Source organism: Chiloscyllium punctatum, chromosome 17 (genome assembly GCF_047496795.1).
Source record: "Chiloscyllium punctatum isolate Juve2018m chromosome 17, sChiPun1.3, whole genome shotgun sequence".
Lineage (NCBI taxonomy): Eukaryota > Metazoa > Chordata > Chondrichthyes > Orectolobiformes > Hemiscylliidae > Chiloscyllium > Chiloscyllium punctatum.
Window position 1 is genome coordinate 87,310,179 of NC_092755.1, and position 24,404 is coordinate 87,334,582.

The following is a 24,404-nucleotide window of genomic DNA, read 5'->3' on the forward strand; positions in this document are numbered from 1 at the left end:
CTCTCTCTCCCCCCCCCTCATTAAATATAGAAAAATTATAGTATTATGTAATGTGATTCTTTTGGAATAGGAAGACACGGAGAGAGAAAGGAAGAAAAGAAAACTGTTCATGTATTTTATTTTGGTGAATAATAATAGTATGCTCTTTTCTTTTATTTTGATAATTTGTTTAACTTTTTGGCCTTAATTGTGCTATCACTGTCACACTACAAGCATCTTGAAAATACCTATAAAAGAAAACAACATTCCGGAAGGAGAAATGGGCAGCCAGATGTGCTAATTTTGCACATGTATCAGTGTCGATAACAACTACAATATTGTGAAATACTGTTGAAATCCGAGGTGGTCTTTGAAAAGACACCTGTGGGATGTTGAATATTAATTATACGAAACTGCCTGAACTAACACCAATGTGAAATGGGGTCCTTTGGCTTAGCAGTTTGATTAAAGTTGTGGAAGTAGATCAGTATAGCATGTCTAGAACAAGTAACTCATGTTAATTTAGCTGGCATTTAAAAGTACCATTTCTCATCCTTTGCCTTCTCTTCTATTAGGTCAATTTCAATTCCTTTTGCACCTCACATTCAGGACACAGTGGAAGTATTCAAGTCAAATTTATCTCTGCCAATAGATTTAGTAAACCTACTATTAGAACAATCAAATGGAAACTTTATTTAAACACCAAATGCTGCCCTTTTTCCCTTCTTCCCCACTCCTTCTGCAGCCAATCTTCTTATCCCTTGGTAAAGATGTCTCACATAGTTTCTGTGATTTTTTTTTCCCTTTTCTATAGTGGTATTGTAATTCCTAGTTTCCTGTCTTTCTAATTTGCTTCTCAGTCACCAGTTCTAACCTAAATGAAAAGAAAATTCATGTTTTACTATTGAGACAGACAAAGTGATGAATAATCCACTTGCATTTTAAATGGTTCCACATGCAAGGGTACTGAATAAATTAAAATTCATCGGAATCTAGAAAGAATGTGATGTGGATACTCATTTCAAAAGAATGAAAAAGAGTTACAGTATAAGACATGCGAAAATGCCAATTAGGGTGTGAAAGGGGTCAGTGCTGCCACTTTTGTTGACTCTCATCCACATGAAATGAACAAAGTTCAGAATGCCAATTGTAAACTAATTAGATTTGCAGATGATGTAAAAATACAGAACATTTATGATTCTGCAAAAGTACTGGATCCATTTTGTCTTTTGTATCATGTTAAATTATTTAGCTCTCATACTACAAGCTGTAATAGCAAACAAAACTCTAATCATGCAATCTAATAGATTTTCTGTAATATTCCTGGGATAACCAAAAAAGTAAAAGCTGTTTCTTCATTATTTTTAGCTATCAGTCTCATGCTATGCTTTCATAGAAACTTTGTGACTTTCAGCATATCTTAATTTTAATTTACTGAAGAAAAAGGTGAACAATTAAATAAATATCAATTATACAACTGATTCTATCCCTCTCCCTGGCTTTAGTCTAGAATTTTAAAAAAGATTTTATTGTCATGTGTACTCAAGTACAGGAAAATGAAAAGTGCACAAAGGCAACATTCTTTGGCACCATTTTGGTTACAAAATCAAAACTTTAAAAAAGCAGCAGCATAAATATAAGAAAGCCAAAAGTTAAGAAAAACATTCAGATCGTAAAGTCTAAGTCTTATCTCTATAGAGGTGTTTGGAAACACTGATGCTGACACCTAACCTGAAGTCTTGGTCAGCCTGTAAGTCTCACATCGATTGCTGGGAGGAGCCATGTCATTGCTAGTCTAGGACTGAACCAGACTATTTGCAAATCTTGGTATCATATTTGACCCAGAGATGACTACATACTCACTATTTCCACCTCTGTAACTTCATCTTTTGGCCTTAACTCACCTTGTTTACTTCGAAACACTCATTGCTGCTTTGTCATATCTACTGATAATGATCTCCCAGATGGTGTCCTGCATTCTATTATCCATAAATCTGAGTTCCTTTTATGTCTACTCCATGCCTGCTAACTTCTACTGAATCCAAAATAAGCAATTTGAGATTTTAAGATTATCATCCTTGTTCTTAAATCCATACAAGAGCTTGTCATTTCCTGGTGCTGTAATCTCCTTCATCCTCACAACACTCCAGGTTATTTGACCTTATCTATTCAGATCTCTTCAGTAGCCCTGTATTAATCACTCCGCAACTGATAATACCTTTAGCTGCCTAAGCACCTTTTTAACCAAGATTTTGATCATTTGGCCTAATATCTCTTTTTTGGCTTTTTATCATATTTTGCTTTATAATGCTCTTGCGAAAACTTCAAAGGCAGCATATTAGTAGATATTTTTGTTTTTATGTGTAAAAGATGTAAGGCTTATTTAAGAGTCTGAATTCACATTGACAGTTCTAAAATCTACAACATAGCTACAAGGAAAGACCCCAATCTTTCTTTTGCTTTCGTGCTGAGGAAAACAGAAATCAGCACCTCAGCATGCAGAGAAATATGGCATGCTACATATTGATGGATTAATTTGCAAGTCGTCCAGGACATACAATTGTCAAAAAAAAACTTCCACCAGCATGAGCTGGCAATGAGCCTCAGATCTTACATGTGCAACTTAAATTAGTTTTTGCATATTTATGTAATCAAAATCTATGGTAATGTTTCAAAGTAAACTCCTATATTTTCAGCTATGATTTTAAAATTCCAAATTTGTACACAAATCCACAAAGAAGCTAATTCGCATCAGTATTGTGTTTCCAAGACCAACATAATGTTCAATAAAGCTATTGTTTCTATATGGCAACAAGACTTGGGTCACCTCAAGTCGCTGGAGAATTTCCACCAGCTGTATCTCTGCAGTATATTCAAATTCAAGTGGGAAGACGGAAGAACAAATTACTACAAGCTCATTGCAATAAATTACCATAACATTGCAACCATGATCATGTAAAATGCACTGCTCTGGTCAAGTCACTGCATCCTGGCAAAAGTCTGAGGCTAAACCAAACTGTTCCTTTCTCCATTTAAGGTACAGTCAAGGTGTGAAGAGGAAGTCATATTTGACTTGAAATGTTAGCTGCTTCTCTCTTCCTAGATATTACAAAGCTTGCTGAGCATTTTCAGAAGTTTTTTTTCAAATTTCCAGCAATTGTGCTATTTTATTTTTATGTTCATAACCAGTCATATTTGACACCGGGATGATCTTCCTAACTGTACCATCAACAAAACCACCGATTTTCACCTCTATGAAACTGTAATCCCTGCCCATGCACAACTGTGTAGCCAACCTCTATATCCACAAGTTGGCTGGATGTCAAACAACTGTGAGTCAGAATATAGGAAGGAGATAGAATGCTTGGTGTTGTGGTGCAATGATAACAACCTCTCTCTCAATGTCAGCAAAACAAAAGAATTGATCATTGACTTCAGAAAGAAAGGAGGAAGACACACCCCTATCTACATCAACGGAGCTATGATGGATAGACTATATGTTGAGTGTCAAATTCTTAGGAGTGATGAAAATCAACAACCTGGACTCTCCACGCAGATGCGATGGTCAAGAAGGCACAGCAATGTCTCTTCTTCCTCGGGTGGCTTAGGAAATTCGGCATGTCCATAAAGACCTTCACTAACCTTTACAGATGCACTACAGAAAGCATTCTATTTGGGTACGTAATGACTCGGTATGGGAAATACTCTGCCCAGGACAGAGGAAAGTACAGAAAGTTGTGTGCACAGTCAAGACCATCATGGAAGCCACACTCCTGTCTATTGACTCCATTTACACTTCATGTTGCCACGTAAAAGCTGCCAACATCATCAAAGACCCCTCCCACCCTGATAATGCTCTCTTCCAACCTCTTCCATCAGGCAGAAGATACAGAAGCTTGAACACACACACACACACAGGTTCAAGAACAACTTCCTTCTTGCTGTTATTAGACTGCTAAATCGACCTCTCTAACTTCAAATAATGTTGATCTTATTAGTGTTGATCTTGCTTTGTGCACCTTGTGTGCAGTCATAACATTGTATGCTTTGTTCTTTCTAAGCACCCTATGATCTGTATGTCCTTGTTTGCTATAATCTGTCTGTACTGCTTGCAAAACAAAACTTTACACTGTACTTAGGTACATGTGACAACAAAAAAATAAACCAAACTTGTCACAAGTTCCCATATGGTAGTGCCTCATCCACTAAGCTATAATTGTTGGATACTGACCATGTAAAGTCTGCAGCAGTGAAGCAATAAGATAGAACAGTAGAGAACATACTACCAGAGGAAGTGGTGGAGCTGGGTACAGTTACAACATTTAAAAGGCATCTGGATGGATACATGAATAGGAAGAGTTTAGAGAGATTTGGCCAAATGCTGGCAAATGGGACTAGACTAGATTGGGATGTCTGGTTGGTACGGATTCGTTGGACTGTAGGGTCTGTTTTTGTGCTGTATGACTTTAAAACCTAAGAATTCGCTTTCCTCAGGACCACTCTTGCCTTCTCTGCCAAGGATCTGTGCCTCCACGAATGAGTCACAAATGATGAAACCTGGCAGATGCCACTCTCAATTCAAGGCACTAAAACATTAAGTATATGAAATAGGCACACTTAATTAAGATTAGCAAATGTAAAAAAGTGGAACAAAGTAGAACATTGTGAAAATAAGGCAGATCAATGTCATAGGATAAGTGCAAAACTCCTAAAATTGCATAAGTATAAAAGTCTTTAACGTCATGCCACTGCAAATAGGATGCCTCACTTTAAACTATTAAAGTTTAAAAAAAGTCAGGAACAAAAACAAAGTTGCGAGAAAAGCTCAGCAAATCTGGCAGCATCTGTGAAAAAGATCACAGTATAAAAATAGAAAGTACTTTTAAAAAATTAGTTAATTTTCTATTGCTTCTCTGACCTTGAAAACCAAACTATTCAACTTCAGAACATCTTTCATAATCTCAAAAAGCCTTAAAGTACTTTACAGCAAATTAAACATTACTGAACTGCAGTCACCACTGTAATGTTTGAAATGCAGTAGCCAATTTGCACACAGGAAGATTCTACAAACAACTTGTGAAAACAACCAGATAATGTGTTTCTTTAATAATGTTAATTTAGGATAAATATTAGTCAGGACACCAGGATGTAAAATGTAGCAGATAGAAATTTGCAACCGAACACAAATTGGCACAACATTAGCCTCTACTTGACCTTGGGATGTGCCAATTACAACCACTTCTCATTGTCTTAACAACTACCAGCTTCAAAGATGTTCCTGACTGTGAAAAATGCCATAGAGATCAGAATCATAGAATGGTTGCAGCGCTGAAAGAAGCCATCCAGCTCATTGAATCTGTGCTGTTTCTCTGGAATTCAAGGTAGACAAGTAGGAGGCTGGAAGGACACAGCAAGCCAGGCAGCATCATAAGGTGTAGACGTCAATGTTTTGGGTGTAACTCTTCTTCAGGTCTGTGGGTGGATGTAAAGGGAGCTGCAGATAAAGGAGGGGTGGGGGGTAGGGGGCAGGGTTCTGTGGTGGGGATAGGTGAACACAGGTAGAAGGTACGATCTGATTGGTCAATGGGAGGAATGAATCTGGTTGGTGTTAGAAGGAAGGGTTGATGAAAGGAATAGAAGGGGGGGAGGAGGAGCTGGGAAAGGAGTCGAGTGATGGGAAGGGAGATTGTTTGAAACTGGAGAACTCAGTTGAGTCATGCGGGCTGTAGGCTGCTGAGGCGGAAGGTCAGGTCATGTTCCTCCAATTTGCAGTTTGATTCATTGTGGCAAAGGAGGAGACCAAGGATGGTCATGTTGGAAAGGGAGGGGCAAGGGGTATTAAAATAGGTGGTGACTAAAGGTCAGGTTGACCCCTGCAGGCCCGGCTGAGATATTTGGCAAAACGTTCCCTTAGTTTGCGTTTGGGCTGTCTGATGTAGAGTAGATACAGTAAACTAGATTGGAGGAGAGGCAGGTGAACCTCCTGGCTCACCTGGAAGGACTGTTTGGGGCCCTGGATGAGGGCATGCTTTGCTGGCAGATTTTACATCTTTTCTGGTGGCAGAGGAAGGTACCTGGAGGTTTGGAGGGGGCTGGTGGGTAGAGTAGTGCAAATCAAGGGTTGGTGAAGGGAACAGTCCTTGTGGAAGGCGGAGAAAGGTGGGGATGGGAAGATGTATTTGCTGGTGGGGCCTCTCTGCAAAAGCAATTTAGCCACATCCATTCACCTTGGTAAAACCAGGCAGTTATAGATAATGAATATAAAAGGAGCCTGTTACAATTGATTCCCACATCCAAATCATTTAGAAATGTGGCGCTAGCACTTTTCCTAGTGGTACCCCAGTCGTAACAGCCTACCATCCTGAGAATTGTCTGTTTATTCCTCCTGTCTACTTTCTGTATGTAATCCAATTCTCTGGTGTGAGTTTTACTTCTAGCTGGTTATTCTACTTGATGTAGCAATACTTACTTTATCTCTCATAACACAAGAAACTAGATGTGGACATCACGATACTGAAGAATCCAACAGATGTTTATTGCAATTAGCTATTATGTACAAATATTACATTCACTTGTATTAGATTACAACTGAAGAGCATATTTGTTGAAATGATCCCAGGCTAAAAACGTCTCAGATCTTTATCACCTCAGGTCACAAGATGATAAGGTTACAATAATATTATTATGACTCTTAAAGACATGTTCACCTGATATAATTCTTAGTTATGCAAACTGTGAGACATATCGTCTCCCTTATTCCAAAAATTAAATAAACATAAAACCAAACAGTTGTATAAAGTTGTACATAGATACATTTTCAATTTGATAACTATATAAACAAGGAAATGGAATTTACGGGTCTCATACTTCAAACTTCATTCTAATTCTCTGAAAGACTGGAATGCATCACATGCATTTTCAAGTTGCAGACTGTCCTGATTCATCTCTGGCCAGTACACAGATTCACATGCTAGCTGCCGTGTGCATTAAATAACCAAGTTAAAATTGTTTTGTGATTTTTAACTTTGTCCACCTCAGTCCAACACCAGTACCTTCACATCATTAAATAACCACACATAATTAGTATTACGTGAACATATCTTGACATAATATTTTTGATATGAGGACTTGTTTGCCACTGAAAATCACTTGCCATGATATATCATGTTCATCTCTATATGACCAAAGTGACCAAGTCTTCTCAGATATTCCTTTAATGCACATCTTCTTGACCAAATCACTAAGCGGGATGCACTGCCTACAAAGATGGGAGCATATGGTGAGTGGAGGTTACACAATCCAAGGCAATGTTGCAGGTCCTCTTTATCCTGTACAATCATATGCAGATTGGGGCATACTCCACAGGCAGAATAAATGGGCTAAAAGAAGTTCATCTGGCAGATGTTGAGTTCTTACTTAGTACTGTTAACGATTAATCCTTGACATTGTGCCACTGTCTTCAGGAGATGAAGGTTGTGGCATATTTGGCATAAATCTCGCCCATAACCATAAAACTGTGATATTTGCAAACACAGGTTGTTATATTTTCAATAATCCTAAGTATATACTGTTGGAATAGATCTTGGCTTACAGAAAGTCCAAATGATAACTGTTGGAAATAATACCATCCAAATAGTGATCCAAATGTCATCAGTACTAGGGATTTTTTTTTGGACAGGCTTGTTTCCATGCTTCGCAGCTAGCTTGCAATATAAATCTGCCACAGGAAAATTTAGTATTTAATTCTACGAGCATTCGCATTTTGTGTGAATATCTTTTAGGTAGAAGGTTGAGGAGCCTTGAATCTAACCATACCCTTATGCTTCCATGTTTCTTTGCCATGTGGTAGAACTATATCAATCTGTCCAGTAGTTAACCTTCTGAAGTATGACACTTCATTTGATTTGTTCAATGTGGCTTGAAGTTTGTCCTGAACGTAGATGTGGTACTTCCTTGGAAGTTCAAGAAATAGGTTTGCATGATCCTAATGATTTAATACTAAATCGCCACTGAAATGTCCTATACTTTTGCAACACGTTAAAGAAAAAACATAGCAGAATCAACTAATCTTTGCACACAGGTAAGTGTTCTTAATGTAGCAAACCACATTTTTAATGCTCATGTTCTTAATGATGATGTCCTGATTCAGCTCTTGCTAAACTTTGTTTCCTAGTAGGAGAGCTGTGTTTTCATGACAACTTACCTGCTTTAAAAAAAAACCTCAAATCAGCAGGCTTTTAGCTTATTTTTACTTTTGTAGAAAAAAGAAAAGGAGTAAGACAGCTCACTGCACAGCCTTTAGTTTTGCTTGTATTTGTAATTTCAGCCTTTTTAATATTAAATGAAGGACTTTTAGAATTTTCTTCGATCTTCAAAGAACTTAGAATTTAATTCCAAAAGTTGCTGTCTTCAGGTTGGTTAATGTCCCAACTGAAAATCTGCAGAGTTGTATGTATTCACAGAAACTGATGCTACTGATATCCAAATTTCCTGATGTCCACAACTGTTATCCAGTTGTCTTTAATTAATTTTCTGAATGTCTACCATCAAGGTATTGATGGTATCTTTATACACAGCCACCAGTGCTAGCCATGATGGGCATTTTGCCTCCAGCACAGCATTTACTGGATACAGCATTTACAGCATTTACTCACTGAGCTGTAGGTTTGATATCCAGACATTTCATTACCTGGCTAGGTAACATCATTAGTGGCGACCTCCAAGAGAAGTGAAGCTGTTGTCTCCTGCTTTCTATTTATATATATATATGTCCTGGATGGGGTTGCTGGTGTACAATGCTTATGTCAGGGCTTCCCAAACTGTCAGTTGTAATCCCCAGACAGGTTGGTAGCCAATACTTTGGTGATGTGAACTCTAGTACAGCAATGGCCACAATGGAGCTCTGTCTGAGTTATAAGAGCTGGGTGGCCCCTTAAGACATGCTGTCTTTTTAAACATTGCGCATGACCTAAGTACCTGAATCTTGTTCTAAAAAACCCGTGGGAAGGTAGATGCTTTTTTACACAGTAACTCTGTGGATGAAACAGATTTTTGTCCTGCTGGTCTCAGAGAATCCTCACTCGTTTTTTCACAGGCATCTTCTTGGCCCCCAAAACATTCAAAACCACCCTGCCACCCACAACAGCTATCACCATCCCCTACATAGCATTTTGCCTCCACCCTACCAACAGTGGTAGTTCTCTTCTTTCCTCCCTTCCATAAGCATTTATTCTCCCCAGCCATTCTGCCCATGCCCCTCAGTCATTTCTTCCACTTGCTTGCATAAGCATTTCCTTCCATATTCCCACAGGCATCCATTACACCTCCTTCCCAAGCTCTCTCAGGCATGCTGTCTCAGCAATGTTTGAGAACAGAAATGAAATTACAGTGAGAAAATGCTTTAGTAGCACTGGTTTATGATATTGCAGTATTGAAGAATCCAATAGACATTTTATTATTGCAAGGTTTGTGAAGGTTTGTAGCTCAGGTTGAGGTTTTGGGTGTAGGTTTGCTCACTGAGCTGTAGGTTTGATATCAAGACATTTCATTACCTGGCTAGGTAACATCATCAGTGGCGACCTCCAAGAGAAGTGAAGCTGTTGTCTCCTGCTTTCTATTTATATATATGTCCTGGATGGGGTTCCTGGCGTTTGTGGTGATATCATTTCCTGTTCGTTTTCTGAGGGGTTGATAGATGGTATCTAGATCTATGTGTTTGTTTATGGCGTTGTGGTTGGAGTGCCAGGCCCCTAGGAATTCTCTGGCATGTCTTTGCTTAGCCTGTCCCAGGATAGATGTGTTGTGAGCAGTCGAATTGGTGGTTTTGTTCATCTGTGTGTAGGGCTATGAGGGAGAGAGGGTCATGTCTTTTTGTGGCTAGCTGGTGTTCGTGTATCCTGGTGGCTAACTTTCTTCCTGTTTGTCCTACGTAGTGTTTGTGGCAGTCCTTGCATGGAATTTTGTAGATGATGTTGGTTTTGTCCATGGGTTGTACTGGGACTTTTAGGTTTGTTAGTTTTGTTTGAGAGTGTTGGTGGGTGTGTGTGCTACTAGATTCCGAGGGGTCTTAATAGTCTGGCTGTCATTTCTGAAACTTCTTTGATGTATAGTAAGGTGGTTAGGGTTTCTGGCTGTGTTTGGTCTGCTTGTCGTGGTTTGTTTGTGAGGAATCTGCGGACTGTATTTTTTGAGTATCCGTTCTTCTTGAATATGTTGTATAGGTGGTTCTCCTCTGTTTTCCGAAGTTCGTCTGTGCTGCAGTGTGTGGTGGCTCGTTGGAATAGTGTTCTGATACAGCTTCGTTTGTGTGTGTTGGGATGGTTGCTGGTGTAGTTAAGTATTTGGTCAGTATTTGTCGGTTTTCTGTACACACAGGTTTGTAGTTGTCCGTGGTCCTTTCTTTCGACTGTGACGTCCAGGAATGTGAGTTTGTTGTCGGTTTCTTCCTCCTTGGTGAACTTTATGCCTGTGAGGGTGTTGTTGATGATGTTAAATGTCTCTTCTATCTTGTTTCATTTTGTGATGACAAAGGTGTCATCTACATAGCGGACCCAGATTTTTGGTTTGATGATTGGTAGGGCTGTTTGTTCTAGTCTTTGCATTATCGCTTCTGCTATGAATCCTAATAGCGGAGATCCCATGGGTGTGTGTTGGTTTGTTTGTAGATTATGTTGTTGAAGGCAAAGTGGGTGGTGAGGCACAGATCCACTAGCTTCATGGTGTTTTCGTTGGTAATGCGATTGATGGTGGTTGGGGTGTGTGTGATGGTCTCTTCTAAAAGTGTGGTAAGTGTTTTCTTTGCCAGGTCGATGTTGATGGAGGTGAACTGTGCTGTTACATCGAATGAGATCATTGTTTCGTCTTCCTCTATTTTGGTGTTTTTGATAATTTTTAGGAATTCCCAGGTGCAGTGGATGGAGTACTGTGACTCTTCTACTAGGTATTTCAGTCTTGCGTGTAGTTCTTTGGCCAGTCTGTAAGTTGGTGTTCCGGGTAGTGAGACTATGGGTCTGAGGGGAGCTCCTGGTTTATGGATTTTTGGTAGTCCGTAGAATTGTGGGGTGTTGGTCCTATCTGGTTGCATTTTCTGGAATTCTGTCTTGTTTAATTGTCCGGAATTGTGTAATTTTCTTAGGAGATATGGGGAAGGTTAGGTTATGGGTTTCACATCTTGTCAAATACTGCATCTGGAATGGATATTTTGTAGATCACATTTTCTACAGATGTTGTAGCATCAGGAGAAGCACTTTCTGCACAAGCAAAATCATTTTAAGAACATATAAACAAGAGTAGGCCATTTATTTCCTTGAGCATGTTCCACCATTCAGTGTGATCATGGCTGATCTGCGGCCAAACTCCATATCTCTTAACAAAAGTTGATCTATCTCAGATTTAATATTAACACTGTTGATATAAGCGTTGAATAACAATTTGGATGAGAATACAGGAGGTATGGTTAGTAAGTTTGCGGATGAAACCAAAATTAGTAGCATAGTGAACTGTGTAGAAAGTTATCTAAGAGTACAGCGAGATCTTGATCAGATGGGCCAGTGGGCCAAGAAGTGGCAGATGGAGTTTAATTTACATAAATGTCAGCTTGTGATTTGGTAGGAGCAGGACTTATTACTATTAATAATCGGGCCCGGGGAGTATTATTTAACAGAAGGACCCAGGTTCATGATTCCTTGAAAGTGGCGTCGTAGGTAGACTGAGTGGTGAAGGAGTCTAGGAGTTGGGATATCATTTTGTGGCTGTACAAGACATTAGTGAGGCCTCTTTTAGAATACTGTATACAATTCTGGTCACACTGCTATAGGAAGGATGTTATTAAACTAGACAGGGTACAGAAAAATTTACAAGGATGTTGCTGGGACTGGAGAGTTGAGTTATAGGAAGGGCTGGATAAGCTGGAACTTTTGTCTTGGAGACTGACGGGACTCGCCGAGGGCACTTAAATGGTCATTGGATAAACATATGGATGCTCATAGAATCGTGTAGGATAGGTTTTAGATTAGTTTCACAGGTGGGCACAACATCGAGGGCCGAAGGGCCTGTACTGTGCTGTAACGTTCTGTGTTCTTACAGAGGTTTATATGTAATTTTGTTTCCTAGTTGTCGGGTCTGGTCTACCGCCACCTGTTGGTAGGTGTTGGTGTCTGCGAGTAGTGCATTGGCTTTCTCAATGTCGTCCCTTCTGTTCAGGATGACCGTGAGCCTACCCTTGTCTACAGGTAATATCATGATGTTTTTGTCTTTTTTGAGGTTTTCTAGGGCTTTCTGTTCTTATGTGTTCAGTTTGTTTCCTTCCCTCTTTCGGCTCAGAGTAGGTGCAACTGTCTGTCTGATCGTTTGCTGTGTTTCTTCTGTGAGTTGTTGTCCTTCAATGTGGTTTCTAACACCACTAGGAAATCCTTCTTGTCAGCATCTCGGTAATTTAAATTTAGTCCTTTTACTAGTACCACGTTTTCTGTGTCTGATAGGGTTTGGTCTGATAAGTTCTTTATCTATGCCATTGTGTTATCGGTTTTGTCTTTGTTTGTTAGTTTGTCAAGTTTTTTCTTCAGGTCCTGATTTTTCTTTTTCTGTGTTTGTCGTTGTTTGATGTTTATGGCTCGTTCTACTACGTCTGTCCATTCTTGATTTCTTGCTTGTTTGAATAACGGTTTTTAGTGCGCAATTTCCCCATTGAATTTTCGGAGTCTGTGGTGGGCATCATTGGTTAGTTCTCGCAGCATTCTGTGTCCGTTTCATTCTGTTAAACTTCTAGCTTGAGGTGTTTTTATCGGCGGTTTGTATTGGAGACATTTTGGCAGTACCTGTTTTCTCAAACATTCATGCAGGAAGTACAGTTGTACTTGCATTCATGCAGGAAGTACAGCCTTACCAACCATCAAACTAAAAATTTGCCATCCGCTACGTAGATGACATCTTTGTCATCACAAAACGAAACAAGATAGAAGAGACATTTAACATCATCAACAACACCCTCACAGGCATAAAGTTCACCAAGGAGGAAGAAACCGACAACAAACTCACATTCCTGGACGTCACAGTCGAAAGGAAGGACCACGGACAACTACAAACCTGTGTGTACAGAAAACCGACAAATACTGACCAAATACTTAACTACACTAGCAACCATCCCAACACACACAAACGAAGCTGTATCAGAACACTATTCCAGCGAGCCACCACACACTGCAGCACAGACGAACTTCGGAAAACAGAGGAGAACCACCTATACAACATATTCAAGAAGAACGGATACTCAAAAAATACAGTCTGCAGTTTCCTCACGAACAAACCACGACAAGCAGACCAAGCACAGCCAGAAACCCTAACCACCTTACTATACATCAAAGAAGTTTCAGAAATGACAGCCAGATACTAAGACCCCTCAGAATCCTAGTAGCACACAAACCCACCAACACTCTCAAACAAAAACTAACAAATCTAAAAGACCCAGTACAACCCATGGACAAAACCAACGTCATCTACAAAATTCCATGCAAGAACTGCCACAAACACTACGTAGGACAAACAGGAAGAAAGTTAGCCACAAAAAGACACACGGATGAAAACAACCACCAATTTGACTGGGACAACACATCTATCCTAGGACAGGCTAAGCAAAGACATGCCAGAGAATTCCTAGAGGCCTGGCACTCCAACCACAATGCCATAAACAAACCAATAGATCTAGATACCATCTCTCAACCTCTCAGAAAACGAACAGGAAATGACATCACCACAAACCCCAGGAACCCCATCCAGGACAAACATATATATATAGAAAGCAGGAGACAACAGCTTTGCTTCACTTGGAGGTCGCCACTGATGATGTTACCTAGCCAGGTAATGAAACATCTGGATATCAAACCTACAGCTCAGCGAGCAAGCCTACACCCTAAACATTTTATTACATAACATTAATATTCCATTCAGACGCTCACCGGTTTCTGGGTGACCATTAAACTATTAGATTAGAAAGGAAGAGAATGCTTCTAATTGTATCCAATGCTTCAAGTGCTTCCTGGGAGAGATGGAGTCTGAGATCTGTATTCCCTCAGGTCACAATATTGATATTATGTTTACATTTTTTGTAAGTTTAATAACATAAGGTATCTCTTAAATATACATTACATATTGATTTTCTTAATCCTTAACATATTTCCCCTAATCCCATGAACAAATTTTATTTAGAAACGTACTGATCAAAAAATCTTCTAAAACTTCATATACATCTTAAGGAGTGGCTCTTTTTTTTATCAATAATATATTGAATACCCTCAAAAAATTCTAATTTTGTCCAATTGTCATTTAATAGGACAGAATTTGAGTTAAGCTGGAAAAAGATATACTTTATCAAAGCGTTTCATCTTGCACATATTCACAATGAAATCAATTTAAGGGGTTAAATTGAAGCCGTTAAGTAAGGTAAAATTTGTCATTGTCTCAGAGGACTAGAAGGCTGTTCTTTCATATGTGGTGTTTTGGGTTGAGGTTTACCATGCCTCAATGAGAGAGGCTGAGAAGGAAAATCCTTTATGGTAATCTCAGCCAGTGCAGAAGTGCTGATTGGTTGTTAAGTGCAGGTTTTGTTTAAATTTTATACTTGGCAGGTTGATTCAGATTGGTTAAGGCATGCTGTCCTGAGACATAAGTCAATGGATTGTTATCTCTAGTGACAAAAATAGAAGTAGCTGGAAAAGCTTGGCAGGTTTGGCATTGTCTGTGGAGAGAAATCAGAGTTAAAGATTTGGGTGGAGTGACCCTTTCTCAGATAGTGACCTCCTGCTGAGTTGAAACAGGTGCAACTACATGTTTATTCCATGTGCAAATAATGTTCGGATAATTTGTAGCTTTTTAAGTGATGTTGATTAAGGGATGGAGATTTCCCAGGACATCATTGACATTTTGGACAGTTCAAAATAATACCACAGGCTACCTCACATGCAGCTGCCCTAACTCTAATATTGTATCTGAAATGGACAAGAGTTCCAGGTTCAAGTCCCACCTGCTCCAGAAGTGTGTCATTAATTTACCTGAACGGGTTGATTAGGAGACACCTGGAAATGTGGCACCGCTGCCAGAGCGGCACTCCCACATAAATGCACCACGATAATTAGCTTGGACTGAAAATGTATTGCCATTTTAATAAAAACTGATGAGAACTGTGGATGCTGAAAACCAGAAACAAAAAAAACCTGAAATTGCTGGAAACTCTGGCAGCATCTGTGGAGAGAAATCAGAGTTAACGTTTCGGGTTCTGAAGAAAAGGCCACTTCACCCGAAACAAAGTTAAAAAAATCACACAACACCAGGTTATAGTCCAACAGGTTTAATTGGAAGCACCAGCTTTTGGAGCGTCGCTCCCTCATCAGGTGGTTGTGATGAAGGGGCAGCGCTCCGATAGTTAGTGCTTCCAATTAAACTTGTTGCATTATAACCTGATGTTGTGTGATTTTTTTTTAACTTTGTACTCTCCAGTCCAACACTGGCCTCTCCAAATCTCGATCACCCGAAATATTAATTCTGCTTTCACTCCACAGACGCTGCTGAATTTTTCCAGCAATTTCTGTGGTTGTTGCGTCGTCATCTTGTTACCTGGACGACGCTCGCAGACATCATTGGTTCTTTTCTTTGTTTACCCTGATCTGTGATGAGTTTAACATCCAACCAAGAACGTCTGAATGGCAGCAAGTGCACGGTTTCCTGTAATGAAGGTCGTCCCTTCTCCGACGATCGGAAGGAGCCGTTAGCAGGCCCCGCCTCCCTTCCCGCCCCGGTGGAGGTTGATTGACATGCGGTATGGGCCAATAGGAAGGCCCAGCGTCAGCACTCCGGTCACTGTCCAATCGGCGAGGAGCGGCCTCCGGGGGCGCGTGCGCCGACCCCACCTTCCAGCTGGGTGCTGGCGCCCGTTGATTGGCTGAGGCCGGCGGGGGCCGTTGAAGCCGGGTTTTGAAGGGGGGGTCCTTGGACCAACGGTCACGGCGGCTCGCGATGTTGACGGCCCCAGCTCGGAGCTCCGTGCTGGCGCTCGCCCTCTGCGCGCTGCTCGCTTCGGCTTCCACCACCGAGCTGTACGACGTGACCTGCGGCTCCGTGGTCAAGCTGCTCAACAGCCGGCACAATGTCCGCCTGCACTCGCACGACGTGAAGTACGGGTCGGGTAAGTTGGTCCGGCTCTCGCCGCTCGGACTCAACAGCGTTGCTGCTTCACTGGGGGAGGCATCATGGTTGGATAGTGATCAGGAGCCCTGCCTGGATGTGGATGGATAGCTCTCTCCTCCTCTAGTATTGATTTACTATCCTCCTCTGGGGCATTGGTACCCAAGCGAAGAGAGGAAGATTGCTGGGGTCTTGACCAAGATCTTCATAGCTTATTGGAAGGATGCCAGAGAACTAGCGATTGGCACATGTTGCTCATCTGTTTAAGAAGGGACGTAGGGATACTATAGATTCTCATCGGCGGTTGGGAAGCTATTGGACAGAATCCTTAGATTTATGTGCATTTGGGAAAACCATGGGGTGATGGACATGGCTTTGTGTGTGGTAGGTCATGTCTTACAAACTTGTTTTTCCTTTTTAAGGAGCTGACAAAGGTGGTCAATAAGGATAGAGCGGTGGAAGCTGTCTGTGGATTTTAGTAAGGCTTTTGACAAGGTCCAGGAGAAACTGAGGTCTACAGAGGCTGGAGATCAAAGCACAGCAGATCAGGCAGCATCTGAGGATCAGGAGAATTGACGGTCAAGCATAAGCCATTCCTGATTCATCAGGGCTTATGGTCGAAATGTTGATTCTCCTGCCCCTCGGATGCTGCCCGATCTGCTGTGCTCTTCCAGTTCATTACATCTTGATTTTGGCAAGGTACCTTGTGGTAGGCTCATCTAGAAGCTTAAAATGCATGGGATCCACAGTGACTAGGCTGCTTGGGTTCAGATTCTGGATTAGTGGTGCTGGAAGAGCACAGCAGTTCAGGCAGCATCCAAGTAGCTTCGAAATTGACGTTTCGGGCATTTCGGGCTTGGGTTCAGAATTGGTTCTCCAATAGGAAGCAGAGCGTGGTGGTGGAAGGATGTTTTTCTAGTTGGAGGTCCATAATGGGACCTAATGCTGTTTGTGATATATTTCAGTGGTTTGGATGAAAATGCAGATGGGTGGGTTAGTAAGTTTACAGATGGCACAAAGGTCAATGGAGTTGTGGATAGTGTAGAAGGTGTCAAAAGATATAGTGGCATATAGATCAGTTGCAAATGTAGGTGGAGAAATAGCAGATGGAATTTAATCTGGGTAAGTATGAGGTGCTGCACTTTGGGAGATCAAATGTTAAGGGAAAGTATAAAGTTAATGGCAGGACCCTGATCATCATTGATGTACAGAGGGATCTTAAGGTTCAAGTCCATAGCTTCTTGAAAGTGGCCACACAAATAGATAGGGTGGTAAAGAAGGTGTGTAGCATGTTGCCTTTATTGATCGGGGAGCAGAGTACAAGAGTCAGGATGTCATGTTACAGCTTTGTAAGATTTTGGTTAGGCTGCATTTTGAGTACTGCGTTCAGTTCTAGTCAACACATTACAAGAAAGATGTGGAGGCTTGTGAGAGGGTGCAGAAGAGGTTCACCAGGATGTTGCCTGGATTAGAGGGTATGAATCATAAGGAGAGGCGAGAAAGTCTTGGGTTGTTTTCTCTGGAGTAGTGGAGGCTGATGGGAGACTTGATTGAATCTCAATTTTATAGACTTCTTAAGTAGAATTGACAGTCAGATTTTTTTTCCCAGAGTTAAAATATCTATTGTAAGGGTGCATGCTTTGAGGGTGAGGAAGACAGTTCAAAGAAGATGTGAGGGGCAAGTTTATTTTACACAGTGGTAGGAGTCTGGAATGTACTGCCAGGGTTGGTAGTGAAGGCAGGTAAGACAGAGGTGTTTTAAGGTTCTTTTAGATGAATGCATGAATATGCAAGGAATGGAGAATTATTGATGAAGGGCAGGCAGAAGACATTAGTTTAATTTGTCATGTTGGGCACAACATTTTTGGGCCAAACTAAAGGGCTGTTCCTGTGCTGTACTGTTCTGTGTCCTGGCAACTCCCCCACTCTTTTTTTTTCCCCCCCAAAAAAATAAAGGGGCATTGGTGTCTCTTCTGGCAAATATCCCCACTCCCTGCCAACGCATCTTCTGGCAAACCCCCACCTTCCAGTGGAGCATTGTTGCACCTTTTGACACTATGCTGATTATTTTGTGGATTAGATAATCTGGAGTTTGGTGGAAATCAAATTGGAGAGGTGGTCTACCTCGTTCAGCTCCAGTTCTTTATTTCTGGACAGTTTTCAATGGAGTTATTGGTTTTCTAACTGGTGAGTGTTAGTACTTCGCATTAGTGTTAGATGTTAACTACAGTTTTGTGTGTGTGTGTGTGTGTGTGTGTGTGTGTGTAGAGTTTATATGGGGCCAGAGGCTCAGTGTTCCCAGGTGAAAGGTACACAAGGATTATGTACATCCCGAGCCACTGAGCAGTTAGGTGGCCTTGGTGAAAGTTGATTGCTTACTGGATTAGGGAACAGTTTTGCACATTGAGGATTGAACTTTTGAGAAATCAACAGCTGATGTAGGCAGATTTGCATATTGTATGTGTGGAACTTGCATTGTTTCAAAGCATTTATTTTAAAATCATGTGAATAGTGTCCAAACCAGCAATTGTTGCGAGTCCATGCAGGGTAGATTCGCAATGTTGCTCACAAAACTCCACAGTTAATATAGTGCCAATGAAGAATTTTACTGTTCACTTTTAGGGACTATATTGTTTTGTTAATTTCTTGCATTAACAGCTGAAATGATGCAGGTGGCAACATGTTCTAATGGTACATGTGAAAGGACACTTTGTGCCTTTGCTGGAACAATTTGTTCTCTTACTGTAGGGAAGTCCTTAAGTTACTGAATTTATTCCAGAATTCTGTGTACGGATTCAAATCCAAATAAAGGGAAGTACTGGTTGAAACAGGTAAGTTTACCATCTTGCTGAGAAACTTTCTTTCAGGTGTTATGCTTGACCATAAGCATTTGACTAACTGATAGCATATCATCTGAGATAGTCAGGAAGAAACAAAGTTATCAAGGCAATTTTATTTAAGTTGAATCGGATTCCACAATTTCGCTCATTTACAGTTCTAAATTGGAGGCAAAATGCAAGAAGATATCATATGTGTAAAATGGCTGTGTAAATGACAATTCGAATACAATGTGTGAAAAATAGAATATGCTGTACAGATGTTGCCACTATTACAAAATGGATATTTTGGAGAAGCTACATTTTAAAAAAAATTATTGTATCAATTGTCTATGAAGAGAAATTGAATAATCTTGTATTCAAGTCTTTGGAATAGAGAGTTGAGTGACTGATAGCTATATTTAAAAGGGGTTGATAGTCATAGAGATGTACAGCATGGACCGACACTCCAGGGAAAACAGCCCCAGCCTGTTCAGCTTCTCCCTATAGCTCAAATCCTCCAACCCTGGCAACATCCTTGTAAATCTTTTCCGAACCCTTTCAAGTTTCACAACATCTTTCCAATAGGGAGGAGACCAGAATTGCACACAATATTCCAACAGTGGCCTAAACCAATGTCCTGTACAGCTGCAACATGACCTTCCAACTCCTGTACTCAATACTCTGCTCAATAAAAGAAAGCATACCAAACACCACCTTCGCTATCCTATCTACCTGCGACTCTACTTTCAAGAAGCTATGAGCCGGCACTCCAAGGTCTCTTTTTTTTTTCCCAGCAACACTCCCTAGGACCTTACCATTAAGTGTATAAGTCCTGCTAACATTTGCTTGGTTGTCATAATATCTTCGCACTTATGGGGAGACAGATTAGGTCCATTAGTATTAAAAAAATTAAAAAATTCATTGTGTTTCAGGTGAAATTGATTTGTCCAGAAAGTGGTTAGAAGCCGTGATTTTTGGGTTCTTAGGAGACTTCCTGAACAGACTGCCAGAGCTAGTAGTAGATTAATAGTCAGTTGATCCATTTTAAAGAAGAATCAAGAAATAAATATTGTTTTGAGATTTTTGGGTGAATCAGGGTTGGTACTTTCTAAACAGGAATGAAAAAGTAATGTTAGTGACAGATGTGATGTCCATGATGATGAAACAACTGAATATGCACATAGAGCCTTTTATCAGTCCAGATTGTACATTCATATCTAGTGTATGCACCGAGTAGATGTTTCCGTAAACACTGTTTCTGCGCTGTCTTTGTACTTTTTTTGTGAACATTCTTCCTCTTTTTGTTTCAGGTAGATTTATTGTTAAAGCTTCCTGGTAGCTTTAAAGTGAGGCATCCAACTCAGTCAGGTTGAATTGAAGTTTTGTTACACTTTACTAATTAGTATGATGGTATTTTCACTCCGATGTGGGGAGTAGTGAGGGAGATGCAACAATGGATGTGTAACCATGATGTCGGCTGCACCAACCTTGGTTCCATGATAGTGCGGCTGGATAATGATAATCTAGCCCTTTAGTTTTATATATTCATAAATAGATCCCTACTTTAAGTTTCCATATGGTGCTGGAATGCTATTAAAATTTCAGTGATTTCATTATCAATATATTTACGCTATAGTATGGAACAGTTCGATTTTAAAATGTTTTGACAAATGCTTCATGCTCAGTTCTGACTGTTGCCAATATTTGGATCTGTACCTGTTTCTTGGAATGTACAGTGTACAGCTTTGCAGGTCCACTTGCCTTCTAAATAATTGCAACCTTTGTTCTTCCCAAGACTGAATGGAAGGAATGTATATTTTTCCAATTTTTTTTCCTAGCCCCTTGTAAAAGGTCTCTCTTTGAAAGTCTACTTGTTTCCCCTGAAGACTGCAACCTCCTGCAGTCCCTTGGTTCCTCTTAAGCATTCCTCATAATTACTTGCAAGGTTTTGCTTTCATTCCCACTATAACGTACTGGTGACCTGTAAAATTCTTTCTGATCTCATTTTGTAGACTCCTATCAGAATTTCATTGTTTATAGATCCTGTATCCAATTAAAGAGTAGCTAAGACCCAAGAAGAAGATTATTGGATTTGTTTTTCCCATTTGTTTAATTAGCAGTGTGTGGATATTGGATGAAGAGAGTATTGAATTTTGCTGATTTTTTTTTTTCTCTTATTTCCTTTCCATCTGACTTCATCTTCAGCTATTGAGACATAGATGCTTACACATTGAGTAATGATAATTGGGATAGGGGAAAAGTGGCATAATTTGTTTTGTACAATTGTTTTTAAAGGTTGCTTTTTAATGTTTGATATTGTGGTAATGGGTTCCTTGCATTTTGATTATTTTCAAACCTGCTTTTAAATTATAAACTTACAATAATCACACTTTTTTTACTTTTGAAAAGGAAGTGGTCAGCAATCTGTTACTGGGGTGGATGCTTCTGATGACAGCAACAGCTACTGGACAGTGAGAGCAAAACCAGGCCAGGTTTGTCAGCGAGGAATGCCCATAAAATGTGGCCAGTCAATACGGCTGACACATGTCAATACTGGAAGAAATCTGCACAGTCACCATTTTGTGTCACCACTTTCTGGAAACCAGGTATAATAATCTAAGTGCTGAGCAGCTGTAGTTCAGTAGTTAGCATGAATATCATGGTAACTGAAACTATTGCATTTGATATAAATAGTGTTCCCTTTGCGTAAACATGTCTGATAATAAAAATAGCTACTTATCAAAGTTTGTTTTTCACTGTTTTTGTTATGACTTCCTCTGTTCCTATCATGAAGTGTCTTTGAAGTTATGCTAGCTTGCCCTTCATTACTATATAAAACTTTGTTTATTGTGTTCTTGTTTTTTGACACTGGTATGGCATACAGTACATGGTAATCTTATGTTCTCCTCCTCTTTCCCACATGAATGTGCATTCTTGGGGCAAGCTTTGGCTATGGTTTATAAAAATGTCACCTGTAGGTTTCTCAGGGACATCTAGGTATAGGCAAAATGTGGTGACTTTGTCAGACACTCCCACATCCTGTGAAATGTGTTTCTATCAACTTTATCTGAATATAGGTTTGACTATTCTGAGAGCATGATTGACCATGAGCTAAACTTGTACTGTTTTCACATGTAGGAAGTAAGTGCTTTTGGTGAGAATGGAGAAGGAGACGACTTGGATGTTTGGGTCGTGCAATGCAGCGGAACAAATTGGGAGCGAGATGATGAAGTACGCTTCAAGCATGCAGGCACCCAGGTCTTTCTAACGATAACAGGAGAGCAGTATGGCCATCCAATCAGAGGTCAGCTTGAAGTTCATGGCACATTCAGCCCCAGTGCCAACAACTACTGGACAGTAATGGAAGGTGTCTTTATCAAACCTAGTGCCGAGCCATTAAAACACGACGAACTATAGCTTTAGTCAAATAAAATGGTTTGGGGGGGAATTAAGGAGGCCAGTAAGAAATATTGTTTGACAAGTTACTTCATCTCACCTTGAGTCATAGTTTATAAAGGAAAAACAAAATTGTACTGTATCTATTTTCTATATTTTAAATTTCTAAAGAAATGGGAATGTATTTAAAACAAAGTTTGTGCGTCGATGTGAAGATGCATGTGCTCAATTTAATTTTGTTGCTTTAATTTCTGCAGTTGAGAAGATCAAACTTGGATATTGGAAATATAGTTAAAGTCAAGTGCATATGAATGGTTTAATTATTCCAAGTGTTGCAAATTCAGTTTTCTTTTTATCTGTTATTCCCCTATCCTTTCATTTCTCTTTTATATAAATATTGTGTGCTGCTGCTCTCCATGATTCTCTTGAGCAGAGAGTTAGTTCATTTGCAGAAGAACAGCCATAACTGGCACTCTCCATTCCATAAGACCATAAGACATAGGAGTGGAAGCAAGGCCAATCGGCCCATCGAGTCCACTCTGCCATTCAATCATGGCTGATGGCATTTCAACACCACTTCCCTGCACTCTCCCTGTATCCCTTAATTCCTTGCGAGATTAAGAATTTATCAATCTCTGCCATGAGGACATTTAACATCCCAGCCTCCACTATGCTCCATGGCAATGAAATCTGCAGGCCCCCCCACTCTCTCTGGCTGAAGAAATGTCTCCTCATTTCTGTTCTAAATTGATCTCCTCTAATTCGAAGGCTGTGCCCACGCGTACTAGTATCCCTGCCTGGCGGAAACACATTCCCAGCGTCCACCCTTTCCATCTGCTATCAAATCTTCATGTTGTCACAGACTAAATTCTACATAGTATGTTTGTCCATACTGCATATCAATACCAGTTTCAGTGCACTAATTCCTAAAGGGAGAGTTGGAAGTTCCATCAATGTGTTTAATAAGTTACCCTTTCTACTAAGCAGTTGACCAGATGAAGGAATTTGCTTTTCCATTTTGTCCTGCATTTCCAATGCTGCTTCTGTAATTATGCATTCAAAGCAAGCATACTCTTTGCAGTACAGAAACATGCCATTCAACATAAAAGATCTCTACCAGTGTTCATACAGCACATACTTAGCTATTTTCTTCCTTACATTTTATGTATTTTCCTGCTGAATGTATCTGTGCTATTTGCCTCAAGTTGGGGTTTGGAATTTATGTCCAAACTGTGGTCTTGTAAACAAAATGGTCAATTGTGAGATCAATCTGTTGCAAGTGACTGTGTTGCACAAATGATTTTTGATTTGTTCAGGAGATTCAAATTGAATTGATCCATTTTTGTTGAGCCACTGAGTAAGACTTAAAATAAATGTTAGTCTGCCTTTTCTGATTTGAGTCTGTGTAAAGCTGCTTTACCTCCCATACACAGTTCCTTCAGCTGACTAGAAATATTCAGTACAATGTCCCAATGGTACATTTACAAATAGTTTGGCTCGAAGTATAAACTGACAACATTTTTGATAAGTAAATGTGCTTGGCTAACTGATTTAATGTGGCATAATGTTTAGTTCGCAATTTTGTCAGATATGTACTGAATGGTTTCCACTGGGGCAATGATTGTGATGTAGCAATTGTCCTCAGTAATAATGGCAGATTTTCCTCCTCTTCAGGCCAATGCTTGATTGCTATCTCATGACTGTGTTTCAAGAAAGTTATGTATTGGGTTGAAGGTCAGCTTAAGTACCTTCTATAGTCAAATATTCTATGCCAATTCAAGATTATGTGTAGAATAACCGTTTGATTTGAGGTACTAAGGGCATATGTGTTCCTCTGGAGCTGTTCCTTAACATAACACTGTCTTTAAAAAGCTGACTTTCCAGCTTGAAACTTAAATATTTTAAATCTAAATACTAAAACATGTCTTGTTGCCTACGCTCAACATTCTAAAATAAATTGAGGTCTGGATGGCACTTTTTTTTTTGGTCTGGAGTAGTTGTTCATAATGCAAAATTTCTCTGTATGCAGATGTTTGC

At 40.0% G+C, this 24,404-nt stretch overlaps 1 protein-coding gene and 1 long non-coding RNA gene across 2 annotated transcripts in view; one reads left to right on the forward strand and one right to left on the reverse strand.

Moving 5' to 3' along the window:
- Positions 1–15,824, reverse strand: part of LOC140488088 (uncharacterized) — a 53,566-nt gene extending 37,742 nt beyond the window's left edge. Inside the window, exon 1 of the long non-coding RNA XR_011962995.1 lies at positions 15,586–15,824. This is a non-coding gene — a long non-coding RNA (uncharacterized lncRNA). The remainder of the gene's footprint in view (positions 1–15,585) is intronic.
- Positions 15,825–15,935: 111 nt separating this feature from the next.
- sdf2l1 (stromal cell-derived factor 2-like 1) lies at positions 15,936–23,758 on the forward strand. The gene is made up of 3 exons (XM_072587819.1): positions 15,936–16,153; positions 21,381–21,577; positions 22,110–23,758. Exons 1-3 carry the CDS (start codon positions 15,985–15,987, stop codon positions 22,386–22,388), a joined length of 645 nt encoding a protein of 214 aa, XP_072443920.1. The 5' UTR covers positions 15,936–15,984; the 3' UTR covers positions 22,389–23,758.
- The last annotated feature ends 646 nt before the right edge of the window (positions 23,759–24,404 follow it).